Source organism: Notamacropus eugenii, chromosome 5, assembly GCF_028372415.1.
Source record: "Notamacropus eugenii isolate mMacEug1 chromosome 5, mMacEug1.pri_v2, whole genome shotgun sequence".
NCBI lineage: Eukaryota > Metazoa > Chordata > Mammalia > Diprotodontia > Macropodidae > Notamacropus > Notamacropus eugenii.
Window position 1 is genome coordinate 9,192,386 of NC_092876.1, and position 21,257 is coordinate 9,213,642.

The following is a 21,257-nucleotide window of genomic DNA, read 5'->3' on the forward strand; positions in this document are numbered from 1 at the left end:
TTCTTGTCATGTCCTTCAGTCTTTGAGGAGGTGGATATAATTGGTAGCAATGACTTGAGTCTTCTGCTCCTAGATGCTCTTAAAGTCAATGGTGCTCCTCAGCCTCTCCCTGATGGTCACGGCCTGACGTTTTCTTTCGCTTTTTCTTCTATTCCCCCCATCTCTATAGAACTCAGCTCATGAGATCTCCACTGCTTCAGTGCTGTCCTACCCCTGAGTGCCAAACTGATCTGCTATTAAATACTAACCCCAGAAGGCACGGGTGAGTGTATCCAGTCAATGAAAACGCAATTCCCTGTGTGGTATCACTAATCAAGGACTTTTTGCACTTAGTAGAAAGCCTGCATTGACTGATTCCATACATATATTTTTACTTTTTCACACTTAACTTATACCTCTCCAAAAGCATTGAAGTAGCAAGACAAGACAGCTCTCATACAGAATTCAATTACTATTCTCAGCTGTTGATGATGCATGGAGAAAGACAGTAGACAGTCAGACTTCTGTTAAATGTTTTCATGCCAGTTGTCTTTTTCCTGAGTGACCCGGAGTGATAGGTAGTGGGGATGGATGAATCAAATGAGGGTTTCTGGAGGATGAAGGGATCGTGGAGATGCTTGTATGCAATAAGGAAGCAAGATGTAGGTAGGGCGAGATTAAATAAAAGTGAGAAAATGGAGAAGGTAAAAGGGGTAGTTTGCTGGAGATGATGGGAAGAATAGGATCACTTGTGCATTTGAGACACTTTGCCTTGGTCAGGAGAAGGGTATGTGAGAAAGGAGATAGTAGAAGACTGGGTTACCATCAATGTCTAATATCAGTGTAATTGACAATATTTGGTTAGTGGCTGTTACTGTATCAAGTGTTACAGTGGATAGTGTTGAAATGGAGTAAGGAAAACCTGAATTGAAATCCTACCTCAGACACTTGCTACCTGTGTGATCCTGGGTAAGTCACTTAACCTCTGACAGACTCAGTTTCTTCATCTGTACAGTGGGGATAATAATAGTACCCACTTCCTAGGATTGTCATGAAGGTAAAAGAAAATCATGTGTGTAAAGTGATTTTATAACCTTAAAGTTCCCCATAAATGGTAGCTAATATCACTAAAGCAACTCGAAGAGATGGAACCAATAGGGCACTTGCGATTGTGCAAGAAAAAGGAAACAGAGGAGGTAAGGATAAAACCTAAGTCAAAATTAGTCAAAGGACCAAGGATTCCTGACAAAATCTAGAAATTACTACAGAAGTCAGGATTACTTAGCCACCACATCTAGGACCGAGAAGGACTTAAATGTACATCTAAGAGGAGTGGAGAGAGCAGAGTCTGACCCAAGCACAAAATCCCAATTCACAAACTGAGGCTAGAATTAAGATGGGACAGACAATGCTAATCACAGTGAAGAAATGACATGAATTCAGGAAGATCCAAAAGGTAAATCTAGAAGAAAACTGTAACTGTATCATGTGTCCAAATAGATCTTTGGAGAAAAGAGTAAAATGACCTCAATAACTGAAAGAGTGCCTGGAATAAATGAAGCAAGTATTGCAAAATGCATTGTTTAATAAAATAAGAATTATTAAGAAAAGAATGGGAAGGAGAATTAATAGTTTGGATTAGAAGGAAATATACCTTCCCTAAGAAGTGAATAAAAATTAGAATTACAAAAATTATAAAAATTCTAATTATAAAATCAGAATAGGTCAAACAGAAAGCAATGACTCTGAGTGACACAAAGAAATATTAAAACAAAATAAAAAAGTTGAAGAAGCAGGAGAAAATGTAAGATGGATTCACAATATTATTACCCCCCACCCAGTGAGATATGTTCTCCAAGATAACTTTGATCTTTGACACTTTATAAGTAAATCGGGTCTTAAAGGGAAAAAGATGTACGTAATATTTGGCATTAGGACAATTTGTTTAGAAACTTCAAAAATAAGTTTCGATGAAAGTATAATTTTATCAAAATTTTTCTATACTGGACTTGAATGCAACAAGTATAGGATGTCAAAAATCAAATGGGAATGATTTTCTTTACAAGTTACTTTGGAGATTCACTCAGCTCAATTGATGTCATTTGCCTGGGAATAAGTTTCATTTCATGTGTTAAATCCAAACTGTTGGATATACTATTATTGTGTTTTAAAATTTTCTTATATCATGAATTTGAGGAAACTATTGAATAATAAATATTAAGAGAATTATGTCATTAAATCACTGGAAAATTTAACGCCTTTTGATATGATTTTTTTGTATTCTATCCTCAAATGATTCCATGCTGAAAATATATTTCAATCTTTTCAACATCATAAATAATGACCAAATAGAGTTTCTGATATCACACTTATGTGGTGGGTGAAAGATGAAATGACTGAGGAAGCAAACATTCTTGCATCTGAGAATATTGATTGGTTAAGAGATGCATGCGAATTGTCTAACAAATTGAAACCAGGAGCTTCAGCTTTGACAGTGGACCCTGGGTACAGGGGAAGAGAGATTTTTATTCATTAAAAACAATTAATTAAATAAGACCAGTTAATTAAGAAAAAACAGCTAAGAAGATACAAAACTGGGTAATCTGATTTCTAATTAGAGGAAAAGATTAATGACTTCCCAAGTTGGGAACAGGAGAGCAAATATGTGCAATTCGCTAGAATCAGGAAAAGAGTTGCCCCTCTCTCTTCTCCTCACGTGTCTGTAAGCATTCAAAGGAACTGATTGACATAATGAACACAGAGACACAGGTCTATTCCAAAGAAAGGGTTCATTGGAACAGGAAGCTGTGCTCCTGTTGGCACGGATGATGTTCTCCAAAGTATCCTTCTGAGAGTGGGGTTCTTGCATTATGACTTTCAATGACTTCCCTGGAGTTGACCAAATTGTATATCAAAGGATGGGACAAAATATTATTTGGGGCGTTTGCATATCAGGGAGAAAAAGCAAGCTGGTGGCAAACAAAATATTATTTGAAGAGTGTAGCTGCATGAACTTTCAAAAAATATTACTGTGTTGTACCATGAATGAATTCTATAAGCTTACAGTCTCCCTTAAGGGGACATTGTCAGAATGGCTTCCAAGCATAGATTCTAGGAATCTACAGCCTAAGGAAAACTATCATGGTGGTCTCAAGACCACCAGGTACAATCTTAGAACAATACATAATTTTAAAAAATCTAACAAGCAAAACTAACCTAGAAGACAAGACTGAGGATCATCAGATTACCTGAAAATTACAAACAAAAATTCTTTTTAAATCTTGGATCCCTGTTTCAAGAATTGATAAATGAAATCCAGTCAGATCAATTAAAACCAGAGGGCCAAAAGTAAACAGAAATAATCCATTGGCCACCTCCTGAGAAAGGAAAAGTGAAAATTTCCAGGAATTCTATGGTCAAAATCCCATACTTCTAGCTCGAAAAAATATTGTCAATGGCCATATAGAATTTAGGTAGGAAGCGTAGTCAATATAATATAAGACATGGCAGTTTTCAGACACCTTGAAATATGAAATTCCAAATGCAATGGATAAAAGTTTACAACCAATGACTTACTCTGTGAAGCAGTATAATTTTCCGATGGAGAAAAGTGCACATTTAATAAAGTAGTTGGCTTTCAAGCATTACTGATGAATAAAAAATAAATTAAATAATGAAATAATTAAATTTTTAATAAATTAAAATTATTAAAATGCAAACAAAGACATCAAGAGAAAACTGTAAAAGTAAATAAATCTGAACTTTGGAAGTGGACACACAATGATAAAGTGTTTATATCATGATAGCGCAGAAGGAACTAATTTTCTTCCAGGATCTTAATATATTCAAGGATTACAGAAGGAGTTAAATTAGACAGAAGGTTAGGGTGATTATGTCCTGGCTTTATGGCTTTGGGGACAGAAGGGGGAAAAGAACCTCCTGGGGAAGAAAGGAAGAAGGAGAAAAAGAAAGTTATTATTTCACAAAATAAGCTGTGGGAGATGAAAAATATATTAAAAAACAGGGGAATTGTATAGATAGAGGAAACCAATGAACCACACACACACACACACACACACACACACACACACACACACATGCCGTACTTGTATTTGTAGCTCCACTGTTTGGCATAATGCATGGCATGTTGTAAGTACTTAACACATTTGATAAATGTTTAGTTTTTGGTCTATGTAAAAAGGAGGGAAGCCTTTGAGAGCACTCATCCTAATTCCAATAATATCTATCCAGTTAACCATCAAGCTGTTTCTTGAGTTAATAAAAGGGGAGTTAAAAATTAAACTAAAAAGTAAAATGAACTTTAATCTAGAAAAGGTGAAGTCTAAGTATCTCAAACGAAACAAGATTTCACATGATGAAAGGTGTTGGCCATCTAAATCCTGTAAAATGGTGAGAGCATCTCAGTGAGAGAAGGAGCATTTGGTTCTTCCTCAGGTTTGTCCTTAACATTTTTCTGATTAAAATGTCCATTTTGGACTAATGGGGCTTTCCCCCTTCCTCTTTCTCTGAACAATACCTAATTTCCTAAACCTCCCTGTAAAGGACTCTATTCCAAAGTGAGAGGATAATACTAATACAGCTGTGACACTGATTCCTTAAATTTTACACTCTCAAAAAGAGGTAAAGAGGTAAAATAAGAGAGGGAGTGAATAATTATTGTCATGGAGGTCAGTGCAGTTTATAAACCACAATGACCTCTAGCTTAGAAACATTTCCAGGACATTTCATCAAACTTCAAGATTACTTTTGCCTGTTAAGATCTACTTTTGAAATGCCATTGTCTCCTGGGATGAATTACTTTAATCATTGTGACATCGAATTGAGCACCTGAAGAGTCTTTTTGATTGCCAGGAGATATTTGGGAGAAATAGCTTCATGGGGATGTAGGATGCCAGACAACCAAAACGCTGTATGGGGAAGATGAGTGTGCTTCAAGTTGAATAACTAGTGAAAATGATGATAATAATTATGATTAATTAGATTTTCCATACTTCTATAATATCTTCAAGAGTTTTAGAAATATAGTCCTATTTGAACCCAGGAATCTGTGTTCACATTCTGAATTGGATATTTATTAAGTAGGACTATGGGCAATATAGGAATGGAGGAGGAGGGAGGAGGAGAAGGGGGAGTGAGGGGGGCAGACGGAGAGAGAGGGAGGGAAGGGGAGGCAGGGGAAGCAGCAGAAGGAAGGGTGAGGGAGGAGGAGGAAGGGGGAGACAGGGAAGAAAGCATTTACATATGCAGGCACTGTGCTAAGCGCTTTTTACAGATATCATCTCATTTGAGACTCATCATAACCCTTCAAGGTAAGTGCTATTACTCTCCTCATTTTCTTGTTCATTCATTTTCTGTCCTGTCTAACTTTGTGACCCCATTTCGGGTTTCTTGGCAAAGATACTGGAGTGGTTTACCATTTCCTTCTCTACCTCATTTGACAGATGAGGAAACTGAATTTAAATGACTGAGGCTAAGGGAGACAAACAGGCTTAAGTGACTTGCCCAGGGTCACACAGCTAGTAAGTGCCTAAGAACCCATTTCAACCCTGATCTTGTGACCCCAAGCCTAGTGCTCAATCTACTGTGCCATCAGCTGCCTCTAATTAAATTAAATTTTAGGTACCCACATTTTAAAGGTAGAAGAACCAATACCCAAAAGAGATTCAACACTACATCTGACTTCTACTGGCCAGGAAGAAGGGATGGTTGGGATGAACCAACATTAAAAAGAGCTGAAGCTGGTGAGGGGAGCTGGAGAGCAAAAAGGGACTGAGTACCTATGTTAGGAGAAAGAGGAGCCCATACAACATGCAAAGCCTCCACCTGCATGATGGGATAAGTAATGACAACAGAGAGTCAGCAAAGCTGCTCAAAGTTCCTTTCCTGTCTGTTTTCTCTGATGAAAGTGAATGACTTTTGTACCGGAAATGATGGAGCAAAATTTACAATACCTAAGGAGGGAATCCCTCCCACAGAAGCCCTGGTATGTTCTAGTCCCTGTCTAATGTACTCTTTTAAAAGGCATGATTCTCTATTTTAAAGTAAAATATTTGTATCCATGTCTGCTTATTGAAAGCTGCTGGAATCATTAGTATAAGGTATAACCAGGGGGTGATCTGGCCACCTCTTACGGGCCCCACACGGGAAAGAAATGAAACGTTTAATATGTAAATCTTGCTGTTTTTTAAAATAGTAGTTCCACAAGTAGGAATTTTAAAATTCTACCTGGAAAGGGAAACTGAAAATGGACAACTGAGATTGGAACGGGAAGTGTAGCATTGAAAAAACTCAAGAACCAAACACCATCAGGCTGTTATATAATGAAGATTCTCATGATACCAGAAAACAAGAGAAATAAAGCAGAGATATACCATCTGACCCATCATAAACCAAAGTCCAAAAATAAGACTCTCTATTTCATTACCTGGAACATCTAGGTCATGCAGTAGATAATGTCAGCACAAAGTCAGCAACACTCACCTTCCTCACTTCAGTTCTGAGGTCAGATGTGGTGTGACCAGGCAAGTCACTTCACCCTGTTTACTTCAGTTTCTTCATCTTTAAAGTAATCTGGAGAAGAAGATGAAAAACCACTCCAGTATCTTTGCCAAGAAAACCCGAAATTGGGTTATGAAGAACTAAACATGACAGAAGCAACTGAACAAGAAAAACTTAATGACCTAATAGCCTGATCAAAGCAGGCCATACCAAAAAGAAACCCAAAGTTGACGGGAAACTATGTACAAGCACTTAGGATGAAAAACTGCCAAAGGCTCTTAGAGCTATTTGTGGCCAGTCAGGTACAATGTCAGCAAAGTCCACTTGTCTCTTGATTACCATAACTTTAACCCTAGAAGTTTCAGAAGATAATATGGTTGAAACCTTTAATTTTACCCAGAAGGAAGGTAAGAGCCAGACAACAGAGGTGACTCCTCCAAGGTCACACAGCTAATACAGAACCAAGCCAAGGTCCTCTCACTACAGATCCAATGCCCTTTCCCACTCTAGTGCACTGCCCCTCTAAATGCAGCTAAATTTAAATAAATACATTGAGATTGAAACTGATAAGAGGTGAAGGTTAGTGAGGAAGGCAGCTCCTTTCAGTTCACACTCCAAATCTACCATGGTGTAACCTTTGGGCTAATGATAATAAGTATTTATGCACAGCTGCATAAATTCCTTATTGAACTTATGTCAAAAGCATAATTGCTAGCCTCTTTCTTGCCTAATTATCTAACAACAGGAAAAGCTTCCTAGGTCACAGGGCAATAAACAAGGAATGGGCAGTGATGGGGGTCTCTGTGCTACTCCTTGGGCACAACACTCTAATCTTCAACCTCCAAGTACTTGTCCTGGCCGTCCCCGATGTCGCTAATGTTGTCTCTTCCTGTCTCAACACACTAGGCTTTCTGGCTTCCTTCTAGTCCCAAGGAAAATCTCACCTTTCACAATTCTAGTGCTTTTCCTCTATTCTCTCCAACTGATCCTATATAAACTCCACGTATATACTATTGTCTTTCCCATTAGTTAGTGAGTTCCTTGAAAGCAGGGACTGACAGGGGCTGTTTCATTTTTTTGTTTCTTCTGGAGTTTGCTTTTCTTTGTAAACCCAGTGCCTGAAACTCAGTACATGGGTACTTAAGTAATTATTGTTCACTGACCATTTGGATATTACGAAATGTCAGTTTATAACAGTTAAAAGAAAATGCCCAAGCTAAAACAAATGGCCTCTGGAATGACATTTATACATATTACAATGTTTAGAGGATAGTAAACATCATAGAGTTGATTATAATTCACATGATTATCAATATTCATCTTAGAAGTTGAAAATATGAATTTCAAAAGCCCGGTATTCTTTGTGATTTTACACAGTAATGATGATTTAGAGAAAAGTACTCAGACACCTGAGTAATGAGATCATTGTATTTCAGAATTGCAAACTGCTGTGGACATTGTTTTTTCAAGAACTGAAAGTCAACCCCTGAGAAAAGACCAACCTTATGGGTTCTTTGGAAGGTGCCAGCTCTGGGAAGAGGGAGAGCACCAATCCACAGGAAGAGGAAGGGAAGGAGCAGCCACAGCAGCAAGTGAAAAGTAAGGTCATAACAGTGCCACAAAGTGCCATCCTCCCCACTCAAGCATGAATGCCTGAAGAGCTCTCAAATTCAATTCAGTTCAATCCTACAAATTTATTGATTATCTACTGGATACAAAGAACTGGGTGAGGCATTATGGAAGATGCAGAGATCAATATAAAACATTACTTTTTCTCATGGAATTTTACAATTGAATGGATGAATAAATGAAATCATATTCATTAAGTGCTTACTATGTTCCAAAGTCTGAGTTAAGTGGCAAGGATAAAGATCCAATATCAAAGTCAGTCCTGTCCTTCAAGGAACTTACATAGTATTAGACAAAGAAAATTTATTAAGATGAGTACTGATCACAAGGATATTCTGGTTTTGAAGTGATCATCATAATAGCTAGTATTTATTTAATGCATATATGTCATCTCATTTGATTCTCCCAAAATTGCAAATTTATTATCCCCATCCTGGAGACGAAGGACTAAGGGGGTTAAATGACTTGGCCAGGAGTCATGCAGTTAAATGAGACAAGAATGGAACTCAGATCTTCCAAGGCGAACATTCTGTCCTTTATGCCACCTAGCTGTGAACTTTAAAGGGGGTAGTTAAATAAATTCATGGGTATGGATTAAAACACACTTCACAAAAACAATGGAAGTAAGAATTTGATTATGGTTTCCTACACTAGAAAGCTAGTGGATTAGAAGGGTAAAAGAGAGAATGCTTAACGTTATGTCCTCTCAGTCATGGTCTCAGGTCTTGGTGGTAAAGTAACTGAAAGGAAAGCAGATCAGGAGTAAATTGGGAAGAAAAGCTAATATAAATAAGAAATAACTGTAATAGATATAACAAAGCATGGTAAATAGATGTAGTAAGAGACAGTAATAGATAAGTAGATACAGTAATAGAGTACTATAGTAATAACTATTGGCCCAGACATCCTTCTTCAGACATCTCTATCCTTTCCATGATGTGCCTCAATCCAGAACTGAATGTCTCAACCCTGTGATTCTGGATTCTGATTGGCAAGCTCCTGGTCTAGCCTAGTCTTAGGTTCATGGTAGTGGACATACTCCCAACCCTTTCTCACCAGCATTCTCACTCTACCTCTGAGAACAGCAGTCGAATGGATGCTACCATTTCTGGGAAGGACATATCAATCAACTTCCCCCTTACTCCAATGACCATTCTCTCTTGACCACTCACTCTAAAATATTCCTCTCTGGCTATTTCTGTAGTTTGTCTCCCCATGTTACAAGTTCCTTCAAAGCAAAGACTGTCTTGTTTGTGTGCATTTAGTCCCAGTACAGAAGAGAGCATGATAAGCCACTGATAAATCCTTTTTTCTTCCATTTATTAACTCACTCATGAAAATATAGTTTACGGAATATCATAAGTGTCTGAAGAGAGGTACAAAGAAATTACTTTTGGGATTCCTTAGATCAAACTCAAGTATTTTATTTCTCTGTTCAGAAATTCCAAAATTCTGTTATCTGACCACTATTGCTGGTGATTCTATCTCTCCTGATGCCTTATGACCCATAATCCTGCTTTTCCTCACCATGGTCTCTACAACTTGCGGCCCCAGTTCTTTCCCAGGATGTTACACTTACATTCGCTATTCTGTTCTCCCTTTCCTATGTCAATCTCTTGGTGAAGCAGTTTACCTCTGCATTACTATCTCCACTCAAATTCCTTGCTCCCTTAGCTTATCAATAGTCACACTTGCCAAATCCCAGACTTGGTTACTGAAATCATCAAAAATAAGAAAATTACAGTAACATTTATATAATGCCTCTATGAGCCAAGCACTGTGCTAAACACTTCACAAGTATTACCGTATTTCATTCTTACAATAACCCGCACATCAATTGAAGGTGTTATAATTATCCCCATTTTACAGATGAAGAAGGGAAGGCAAAGGGAAGATAAATAATTTGTATAGGTTCACATGGCTAAATGTCAAGGAGTTCTCTTATCTTTTCTGTATTCCTGAGCACTTTATACAAGCAGACTCTTGACCAATCAATGAATAAAGAACTTTTTATTATATCCCATACCAACGTTTCTCCTATGACTGAGCATGTATCATGCACTCAGACAAGTGGAGTGATGAAAATTGATCTGATAGATGAAGTAAATTAATGACAAGGTTAATTAATGATGAAGGTAATTAACAACTTCTGTTGCTATTCCTGCAACAGAACAGCCCATTTCCCATCTCTGGGTATTTTCATTGACTGACCCCCATGTCTGCCATGCTCTCCTCCATCTCTACTTTCGTGGTCTCCCTGGCTTACCTTAAATCTCAACTAGTTTCATCTTTTGTATGAAGCCCTTTCTGGTTCTCCTTAATCTTAGTGTCTTCCCTCTGACATCACTGCAGGTGATCCTGTCTTTATCATGTTTGCCCATAGTTGTTTCTATGTTGTCCCCCTCCCCATTAGATTATGACGTCCTCAAAAGTAGAAACTGATTTTGTGACTTTCTCAGTGTCCACAGAGCTTAGCATAGTGCCTGCACATAGTAGGTGCTTTATAATTTTTTCTTGATTTGACCTAACTGTACTAGATTGGTTTCTTCTATATCCACCACAAAGACTCAGTACATTTTCAGGCACATAAAATTCACTTATGAAATCTCGTCCCAGGCTCTCCTCTGAACTTCAGTCCCACATCTCCGGTGTATATTGAACATTTGAAACTGGAGTTTTCAGGAATGTTTTATTTTATTTTTTTGTTTTCAATGTTCCACAGTCACTGCCATAAAACCGAGATTTTGTCGTTCCCTCCCTGCCCCTCCCTCCCCCCAATTCCCCTCAATCTCCCCAAATGAGATACAATTTTGTATATGTTCTACACATACATTTCGATTAATTACATTTTCACTATAGTCATGCTGGGTAGAAGAATTAAAAGAAATGGGAGAAATCACATAACAAATCAAAATAATATACAAAAGAAACTGATCCACTACAATCTGGATTGAATTCCATCGTTCTTTCTCTGGATGTGGAAGACATTTTGCCTTTATAGAACATTGGGAATTCTTTAGGTCCTTGCATTGCAGTGAAGTTCTAAGTCTACCAGAAAAAGTTCTCTCACACTGTGGTTGTTGCTGTGTACAAAGTTCTCCTGGTTCTGCTCCTTTCACTCAGCATCACATCATATGGCTCTTTTTTCCCCCTCCTCATATAACTAACAACTTAATTCAGGTCTTCATCATGACTCACCTGTATTGAACAAGAGCCTCCTAACACTTCTGCTCACGTCGATTCCCTCACTACTCCACTCCATCATACTCAGTGCTCCCAAGGTCATGTTCCTTAAATACAAAGATTTGTATTTAATACAAATTCATTAAATACATGTGTCCCCATCCCCCTGCATTGCAGTGGCATTTTATTACCTCTAGAATAAAATATAAACTCCTGTCTTTAACCCTGAATGTTCTTCATAACCTAGTCTCAACCTTTCTCTTAAGCCTTACTTGCTTACTTTACGTACTTACTTTACTTGCTGTGCCACATTCTGTGATCCAAGATCCTCTTACATTGGTTTTTTCTGTGTTCTTCACACAAGATGCTCCGTCTCCCACCTGTGCCCCTTGCAGTGTCAGTCACACATTCCTGGAATTGTCTGAATGCTTACTACAATCTTCCAGAGTCATTCACTTCCTTTGACAGGCACCCCAAAGCACCATCTTCTTTAGGAAGTCCTTCTTAATCTCCACAATTCTCCCAAATCTACTTATTCCATTTTGCTTATTTTTATTTCTTCACATTATTTTTTAAAGTGTATATTGTTATGTACTCTTTTTGCTTCCCTTATGAGGACATAAGTTCTTTGTACCTAGAGTTCTTTCTTCTTGGCATCTTTGCTTTTTCTTCTACTATGAGTTATCATCATCCTACCAATCCTGAGCTTCAGTCCTGTCCCTTCATTTTTTTTCTTTTTCGCTATTTATGTATCTAAATCTATGAAAGATCTAAACCAGTTTATGAGTTCATTTGCAGTCTTAATAATATCTACATAGGGCTTCTTAATCTGGAGTCCATTAATTTGTTTCTTTTAAGTAGATTGATAACTATATTTCAATGTGATTATTTTCCTTTGCAATGTTATGAATTTTGCTTCATATATTTAAAACATCCTGGGAAGGAATTCACTTGTAACCAGTGTGACAAATGATATGAAAAAAGGTGAGGAGCCATGAATCTAGATAATTCCCTGTCTGCCTCTTCCTTTGAAAACACTATGGATCTTCAGAATCTTATTCTTCACAGTTTTCCATGCCTCCTAGGCTAACTTCTCCTTTTTTATGGACCCCTATGTGTACTTGCTCTTCACTTTTTAAAAACAAAATTCTGTCCCTTAATCTAGAGTGTCTGATAGACTCTATCTCAGCCCTCCCTCACTCAAAAGAAAGTCAAGTGGAAGTCATGTCATCATTTCTCTGATGGCATGGTCTTCTTTGACAATGAAGGACGAACACACACTGAGACTATACCTAGCTTGCATTTCTCTCTCTCTCTCTCTCTCTCTCTCTCTCTCTGTCTCTCTCTGTCTCTCTCTCTCTCTCTCTCTCTCTCTCTCTCTGTCTCTGTCTCTCTATCTCTCTCTCTCTGTCTCTCTCTCATACACACACATACACACACAGACACAAAATTGATGATTACTTCCCACCCCATCCCCCTTCCAAGTTTTATGTCATTACCATTACAATAACCAGTTCCTTCTTTTTGATGAAAATAAAATCCAGGATGGAATTTCCCTGTATTGGTTTTGAAAAATGAAATTATTTTCAAGGGTAGTAAAATAAATAAAAGTACTCTTTTTGGGCAGAAAGAAAGTTCCATCAATTGTGGACAATCAAAGTCTCCTGTAGCTAATTGGATCCTGCCTCTCAGTCAAGATTATGACTCATTCCTCAAACTCCTTCTGTCTGTCAAGGTGGCTTGTAGTATCTACTCAGATGACAATATCAGTTCTAGCTCTACCAAATGCCAACTCTGCCGCTTCCTGATCCTGGCTACTAGATTTCTCCCTATACATCCCTTTCGTTGAATCATCCACTTCTTCCTACCCTCTCATTTTGAATTTTCTACAGTCCTTTCCTTCATCCTCCTCTTCTTCTATAATTTTTCTGTTTGCCAAATGTATTTTCTTCTTTGGAATTAACCATATGGAAATGATTCCCAATTTTATATTTTCATCTTTAACATTTCTCTGAGGCAACAGATATGCATCTGTAACTGTCAATAGGACAGGTTCAGCTTAAGATACTTCCACCTGTTGGAATGTCTCAATAGTATCTCAAACAAAACATGCCCAAAGTCAAGCTTATTCTTGTTTCATCCTGACTGCATTTGTTATTTCAGTGATTCTACCATTCATCGGACATTCTGTGTTTCTTTATCAATTTGTCACCTACCACTCAACTCCATTTCTCTTTTGTGTAATACTCTTCAGTCCAGTTGGCAAACAAAAACTGTGTGACTCTAAATAGAAAAGGAATAATCTTTGAGAGACTTTGTAATTTCCTTTTTCTTAAAAAGAAAATTAATCTATTCATACAACTACTGCATAATTTTCATCTTGGTCTCTCTCTTTAAGGGTTCTGTTCAATAAGATATGTCATGGCCATCATGATACATTGCTGTTACTTAATAATGTGCACACAACATTTCAGTCTGAGCATCGCCATCATTGCCATGGTGAACCACACAGGCCAGTCAAATCAATCCAATGTTTCCACAAAAGGATATCCTGATGCCACTGCAGATACAGGGGTAAGTCAATGGCATCTCCCACTTTTTCATTAATTTCAAAAGCAGACATTTATTGCAACTACTATGTATGATACACATTGGAGTAGTCACTAAACTAATAATAAATTAGATAAGATCCTTTCCATTTAAGAGCTTTTGATCTCGTTACTAATATATGTGTATGTGCTAGGCTTGATGGACACTGAGATCTCTTTTTAATTTAAAGTTCTCTGAAACTGGGAAATTAAACTTACATCAAAAAATAATAGATGAGTCATAATATAAATGTGAAAGACTTCAAAATGCATCAACATCTGATAAGATTAAAAAATCATCACTGGTTGGATAAAGGATGAACTTCTTGGATGATATGCCTCTGTAGTTAAACTATGAATATCTTCAGGACTGATATTGGAATGAGTAGGTACTGGTGCTGGGAACAATGTCAGCAAAGGGACAAAACAACCTGGAATAAATAAACCATATGCTGATTTCGAGGAGAGAGCATATAAGGGTACAGTACAGAGTACTGATAGTGAAGAAAAAAGTCTTTTCTACCCCAATGAGTAATATCAAATTTTTACTTGCTCAAAAATAATTAATTGAAGAACTTAGAAAATACTTTAAAATTTACAATAAGAAAGATTAAGGATTTAAAAAAAACACAAGAAAATCCAAGAAAAAAGAAAAGTGAAAAAAATTTTGAAAAGAAAGTAAACCAAGTAGAAAAGGAGATCCAGAATCTTAAGGAAGAAAATAACTCTTTGAAAATTAGAATTGGGGAAGTAGAATCCAGGCAAGATATAACAGAGCAAGAGATAACAAAACAAAACATAAAGAATGAAAAAAATAATAGAGAAAGTGAAGCATCCCATAATAATAAAACTGATCTGGAGAACAGATCAAGAAAAGAAAACATACCAATAATCAGACTACCTGAAACCTGCAATCAAAAAGTGCATCTTAACACAATTATGTAAGAAACAATTAAAGATAATTGCCCTAAGTGTTAGAAGAAGAGAGGAACTTAGAAATAGGAAATATCCACCTATCACAACTGGAGGAGATCCTACAAGGAAACCTACAGGAATGTCATAGCTAGATGTCCAAGGACCAAATATTATGAGCAACAAGAAAAATAAAACATTCAAATATGGCAGAAGCACCATCAGAATCACATAAATCCTAGCAGTAGCTACATTAAAAGGCCACATATCTTGGAACACGAAATATGGAAGAGAAAAAGAACTGAGGTTGAGGCCAAAAATAGAATATCCAGCAAAGTGAAGCATAATCCTGAATGGAAAAAAATGGGCATTTAATGAATTTCCAGACTTTCAGGATTTTGTTGCATGAACTCCTGACCTCAATAGAAAGTTTGACATGCAGAATCCAAGAAAAATAAAAAATAAATATCTAAGACTCAAGGACTATCAATGACTACAAGAACTCAAGAAGAACACACTGTTTAGTTTTTATATGGGATAATGTAAATCATTTTTCCAAGACTGTCATTAATAACTGGGTGACTTGAAAGAAAGGTTGGGATAAAGCTGAGTATGATGTGATACAAAAATGCAAACCATCAAAGAAAAGGTTAAAAGTATAATTATCTTATGCAAATGAGGTGTGAGAGGAAGAGCTGACACAGATGGATTAGGTGAGGGTGGAGGGCTGTTAGGTCAAGAACCCTACTCTTATTGTGAATATGTTAAAGAGGGAACTATCTATCTATATCTACATCTACATCTACATCTACATCTATATCTATATCTATATCTATATCTATATCTACATCTATATATCTAGAAGGACATAAAAGTTTTCTAAATTCAGAAAGAAATAAAAGGCTAAAGGGACAGGGAAGGGGAGAAAATAAAGGAAGGATGTTTACGGTGGGGGTGGTAGATTACATAATAGGAGGAAAAGGTAATGGGTAGAAGTAAAGTAGAGGAGTGAGGAAAGATAGGAAATAAGAGATGCACACAAACATAAAATAAATATCACGATTGGAATATATTAGGGGAAAAAAGCAAGAATCATAATCATGATCTCAGATAAAATTAAAAATAAAATAGATTCAATCAAAAGAGAATAGGGAAACTATGCCACATGTCAGCCATACTAATCAATATTTTTTTGAACTATTGAAAACAACTAGACAGATGAAGATTGGAATACTGATATGGTTAGGAAACAATGAGTTGGTAGATTTGGAAAAATATGGAAAGACTTGGATTTATGAAGGAAGATGTTACCCACTCTTAGAGAAACAGAGGACAAATAAGTAATGTATGGTGTTACATAGACGCATATGAATGCACATATCTACATATGAGCATGTTTATAGATACCTTAGTGTATGTATGTGCATGTAAGTGTATGTATGTGTTTATATATGTGTGTGCTTATATATGCATATGTATACAATTGTACAGACACATAGACATGTAGGTATATGCATGTGCTTGTGTGTGTGTTTAATTGTAGCCTTCTAGGAAAAGGAAGGGGGAAAAATGAAAAAAGTAAAAAGTACACAGCAGAGAACAAAAGAAAACTTACAAGGAAGCAAAGAAAAGATGGATAACTCTCAAAAAATGTGTAGTATTTATTATATAGGCTTTCTTGAAATGAAAATTTGTTGTTGTATATTTTGAATCCTCTCTTATATTCTGCTGTACACATAAAAAAAAAAGCAGGTAGGTGGCATGGTGGATTGGAGTCAAGAAGAAATGAGTGTAAAACTGTACTCTGACATTTACTAGCTGCATGATCCTGAACAAGTCACTTAAACTCTGTTTCAGATTCTTCATTTGTAAAAATCACACACTAGACACAAAACCTTGTTCAAGGAACAAACTCCTTAAAAATAACAATGGGCAAAACAAGAGATAATGAATCCATAAGACAATTAAAAAAATTAAAACAAAGTCAAAATATGGAAACATCAAGGAGGGGGTGCATTTCATAGCAAACGAATTAGAAGTCAAATGAAGATCATTTAAATAATTATTACATTACCTTGAAAAAAAACAAATCCAAAAAAAGAACTCAGATATCCTATTTCATGAATTCATTAAAAAAAAAGTTGCCTAGATCTCTTGGAAGAGTGAAAAGTGGAAACTGAAAGAATTCACCAGGCCCCTCCTGAAAGATCCATAGAGGAAATTCTCCAAAACATTATATCCAGCGTTTCCAAGTAAATTGATCAATACGCAATACTTAAGCACCAATTACATGATAAGTGCTGGGTGTCTAAATAAAAAACAAAAGAGACTCCCTATTCTCAAGGCACTCACAATTTAATGAGGGACACGACAAGCAAACACCTACAAAGCAAGCTATATACAGGTTAAATAGGAAGTAATGGCATTGACTGAACAAGCATTCAAACTCTATTGCAGACAACACAACTCAGATGGGCTAGACACATTTTTTGAATGCCAAATATACATCTCTCTAAAAGAGAGATTCAAAACATCTCTCACAGAGTTAGAAAACTGACACAAGGCAAGTGCTCACACGGAGGTCAGAAGAAGCAAGAGAAGTACATTTTCAAAGTCTTTGAAGAACTTTGGAATTAATTGTGAGACCTGGAACACACCAGCATAGGACCGTCCAGCATGGAGTCCCTGCATCAAAGAAGGCACTGTGCTCTATAACCAAAAGAGCATTTCAGTAGCTCAAAAGAAACTTGAGGTGCATAAATGTAAAGATAGCTCCACTCCAAATATCCATGTGAATGATCTGTGCCCAGTGTATGATAGAGACTTCCAAGCTCATATTGGTCTCATCATACCATACCTTGACCTTAACATACTGATGTTAGTTTAGCCATTTCCAAGAATGAAGGACAGCAAAGAAAGGATACCATGAAATCAGTACATTGACGGGATGAGGGACCATATTCCTAGAATGGGGGCCAGAGTATATACCCAGAGTTAAGAGATGGATAGTGTGGTTTCTAGAACAGCCAGGAGGCCAGTATAACTGAATCAAAGAGTACTTGTTGGGCAGTAAGATATAAGAAGACTGGAAGGGTAGGAGCCATTTAAGTAATGAAGAACTTGGAGTGCCAAGCAGAGCATTTTGTATCCTGGATGGTGTAGAGAGCTATTGAGGTTTATTGAGTCTGGTGAGTGACATGATTGAACTTTCAGCTTAGGGAAATCACTTTGATGGTTGAATGGTTGAATATATTGGACTGGGAAGAGACTTGTGGCAGGTAAACCCACCAACAGCTATTGTGTGAGGTAATGAGGGTCTGTGGGCAGCTAGATGGTGCACTGGGTAGAGCACTGGGCTTGGAGTCAGAAAGACTCATTTTTCTGAGTTCAAATCTGGCCTCACTTAGTAGCTTGCTTGTGTGACCCTGAGTGAATCACTTAATACTGTTTGCCTCAGTTACTCATCTATAAAATGAACTGGAGAAGGAAATGGCTAACAATTCCAGTACCTTTTCCAAGAAAACCCCAAATGGGGTCACAAAGAGTCAGACACAACTGAACAACAACAACAATCATGATGGTCTGCACCAGGGTGGACGCAGTGTCAGAGGAGAGAAGGTGGAATATATTAGAGATGCTTCAAAAGTCAAATCAACAAGCCTTGGTAACAACTTGGATATGGGAGTGAGGAGTCCAGAAGCCCAAGGCACTGGAAGGATGATGTTACTTTCTACAGCAACAGAGAATGTGGGGAGGGTATGGATAACAGGTTAAGACAGTGTTACGTTCTGGACAGGTTGAGATTAAGATTTCTACTGCATATCCAGTTCCAGATATCTCAAAGGCAGTTGGAGATGAAATATTGAAGATCAGCAGAGATGTTGGGCATGATAAGCTGATGGGATAATCATCAGCTATTTAAATCCATCAGAGATGATGAGATCACCAAGTGAAGCAGAGTAGAAAGAGAAGACAATGGGCCTAGGTCAGAATCCTGAGAAACACCTATGGTTTAAAGAGGATGATCTGTATAATGATCCAGAAAAGGAGACAGAGAAGCAGCAGTCAAACAGGTAAGAAGAGAAGCAGGAGAGAGTGGTGTAGAGAAAGCTAGAGAAGAAAATATCAATTGGGAGGTGCTCACAGGTTCAAAGACTGCAGAGAGGTCAAGGAGAATGGGGACTGAGAAAAGCCTATTCATTTGGAAAATATGAAATCATTAAAAACTTTGGAGGAACAGGTTTGATGGAATAATAAGGACAAAAGACAGAATGTAAGGGATTAAGAAGTGAATAGGAGGAGAGAAAGTGGAGACAGTTATTGGAGATGGCTTTTTCAAGGAGATTAACTACAAAGGGTAAAAGAGATATAGGTCAATGATTAGTTTGGATGCAAGGAATAAAGTGAGGATTGTTTCAGAATAGAGAAGACATGAGCATATTTGTAGGCAGTGGGAAATGAGGCAGTAGAAAGGAAGAGACTGAAAATAAGTAATAGAATAGAGATGATAGATAATGGGATTACTGAAACAAGTGGAGGGTGTAGCCTTGGTAAGGCCACTTCGTCATGTGAGATGAGTGAAGGAAGAAGGAAAGGCACAAGGTATCACAGTGACAGGAGGTGAAAAAGAATAGAAAGAGAGAACTCACAGGGAATGGCCTCAATTTTATTTCTGAAAATTATGAAGTAGTGACCTCCATGGCACGGTAGGGGTAGGGGAAGCCATAGGAGATTTGAAGAGGAAAGAAAAGTTTGAGATCATCTATGGACAATGGGAGAGTAGGTTAATAAGGGAATTACAGTAAGATTGCCTAGTAGCAGTGAGGATCCAGTTGAGATTGTGAAACAAAAATTTGTAGAGGATCCCGTTGGAATAACTGTGTAATTTTCTCTTCCCACGATCAGCAGCACTTGTGCAGGAGCAACAGAAGTGAACACTATGAGTGATCCAAAACTGAGGCTTGGAAGGGTCTAATCGCTGAAGTGATAGAGGTTAGGGAGTCAAGGGAAACAAACGATGTAGGACTGAATTTTGGCACCAAGCAGTCAAAACGGGGGAGCCACTAATGCAAGGGAAATGGCCAGGTAGAGAATAAAGGGGTCAACACATCTGGGGGTCACAGTGCAGATGAAGCATAGGATTTTGTAAGGGAAGGGAAAAAGAGAAGGAAAATGCCAGTAGATTATGATCACATAAGGGAATTTCACAATTCTTGAACATGGAAGCAATTCATTAGTGGGTGATGCAAGATGATAGGCATCATCACCTTTGTATATAGCTGAGGTGGGATGAAGGAGTAGCTCATGGGAAGTGGGAATAGATTGAGGGATTGAGTGATTAAGGAGCTCGAGGGAGATTCAATATGCATGTTGATGTCTTGCTATGAAGGCACAAGTTGGGAAGGAGGGAAAGCTTGGAAGCCATGTACCAAATTCATGACACAAGAAAGGAGAGCAATGCAGGGACTTGAAGCAACAGCTAATAGGTAGATATGAATATGGAAGTGGCAATGGAGAGCAAGAAGTATTCTCATTCTGCCACCTCACCCAGAAGTCCATGATGGAACTTAAAAAAGGTAAACATCATAAATTCCATGTGGATTCAAAAATCCAACTTCACAAGGTCAACATAGGGCTCATGTTAGGCAACAATTTTCCTGAAAAACTGTTGGGTGTTCTAGTGAACTCTAAGTTCAATATGGTAAACCCTAGGATATGATAGGCAAAAAGTTACCATCATCTTTGACTGCATAAGGAGTGACTTTGTTTCAAAGAATGACACAGTAAGAGTTCTGCTTTCCTGTGTCCTAGTCACATCTCATCTAGAATCATGTTCAAATCTGGTGGGTCCCATCATTGAGAAATGACAATGCTCAGTACAGCTTGGCACTTCTGATAAATACTTGTTGATTGATTGAAATGATCCACAGTGGGGTGCACAGAATGCTAAAGGGCCTCCAGTCCATGTAATATGATGATCAAATGAAGGAAATAGAAGTATTTAGTCTGGAAAAGAGAAGGATATAGGAGGAGGAATATGACATGATAACTGTCTTCAAATATTTTAACTTTTAAGTGATGTCACAAGGAGGGAGGATTGGGTTTATTCTGTTAGGCTGTACCTAGGAAGAGTGGATGGAATTTTGTAAGAAACTAACTTAGGTTTGGTATACAGAAAATCACCCAAAGAATCAGACATTTCCAAAAACAGAAAGGAAAGCATGCCTGAGCAGGGTGAGGTTCTGCTGCTCAGAGGTCTTCACAAGACAAAAAAAGGCATCAGGATCCTCATATGCACAGGTGTAGAGATACTTTTTCAGAAGAGGGTCAAACTACATGGACACTGAGGTTGTTTATCTCTCTGAAAATCTTTAATACATACTTCAAAACTCAAAAACTAGAGGGGTGAAGTCATTTAATTACACTCATAGAGGCAGTAAGCAGAAG

The 21,257-nt window shown here is 37.5% G+C and overlaps 1 protein-coding gene across 5 annotated transcripts in view; it reads left to right on the forward strand.

The window, feature by feature from the left end:
• The window catches only part of LOC140503277 (probable small intestine urate exporter), a 147,722-nt gene that overhangs the window by 13,520 nt on the left and 112,945 nt on the right, over positions 1-21,257 (forward strand). For 2 of the 5 annotated variants that reach the window (XM_072607109.1, XM_072607110.1), the window contains exons 2-4: positions 170-262; positions 7,935-8,097; positions 13,709-13,884. In XM_072607109.1, coding sequence (XP_072463210.1) covers positions 8,004-8,097; positions 13,709-13,884 — 270 coding nt within the window. In that variant the 5' untranslated portion in view covers positions 170-262; positions 7,935-8,003. Of the gene's footprint in view, positions 1-169; positions 263-4,325; positions 4,435-7,934; positions 8,098-13,708; positions 13,885-21,257 lie in introns of those variants that run through there. The other 3 variants (XM_072607112.1, XM_072607108.1, XM_072607111.1) reach the window with 2 other exon arrangements.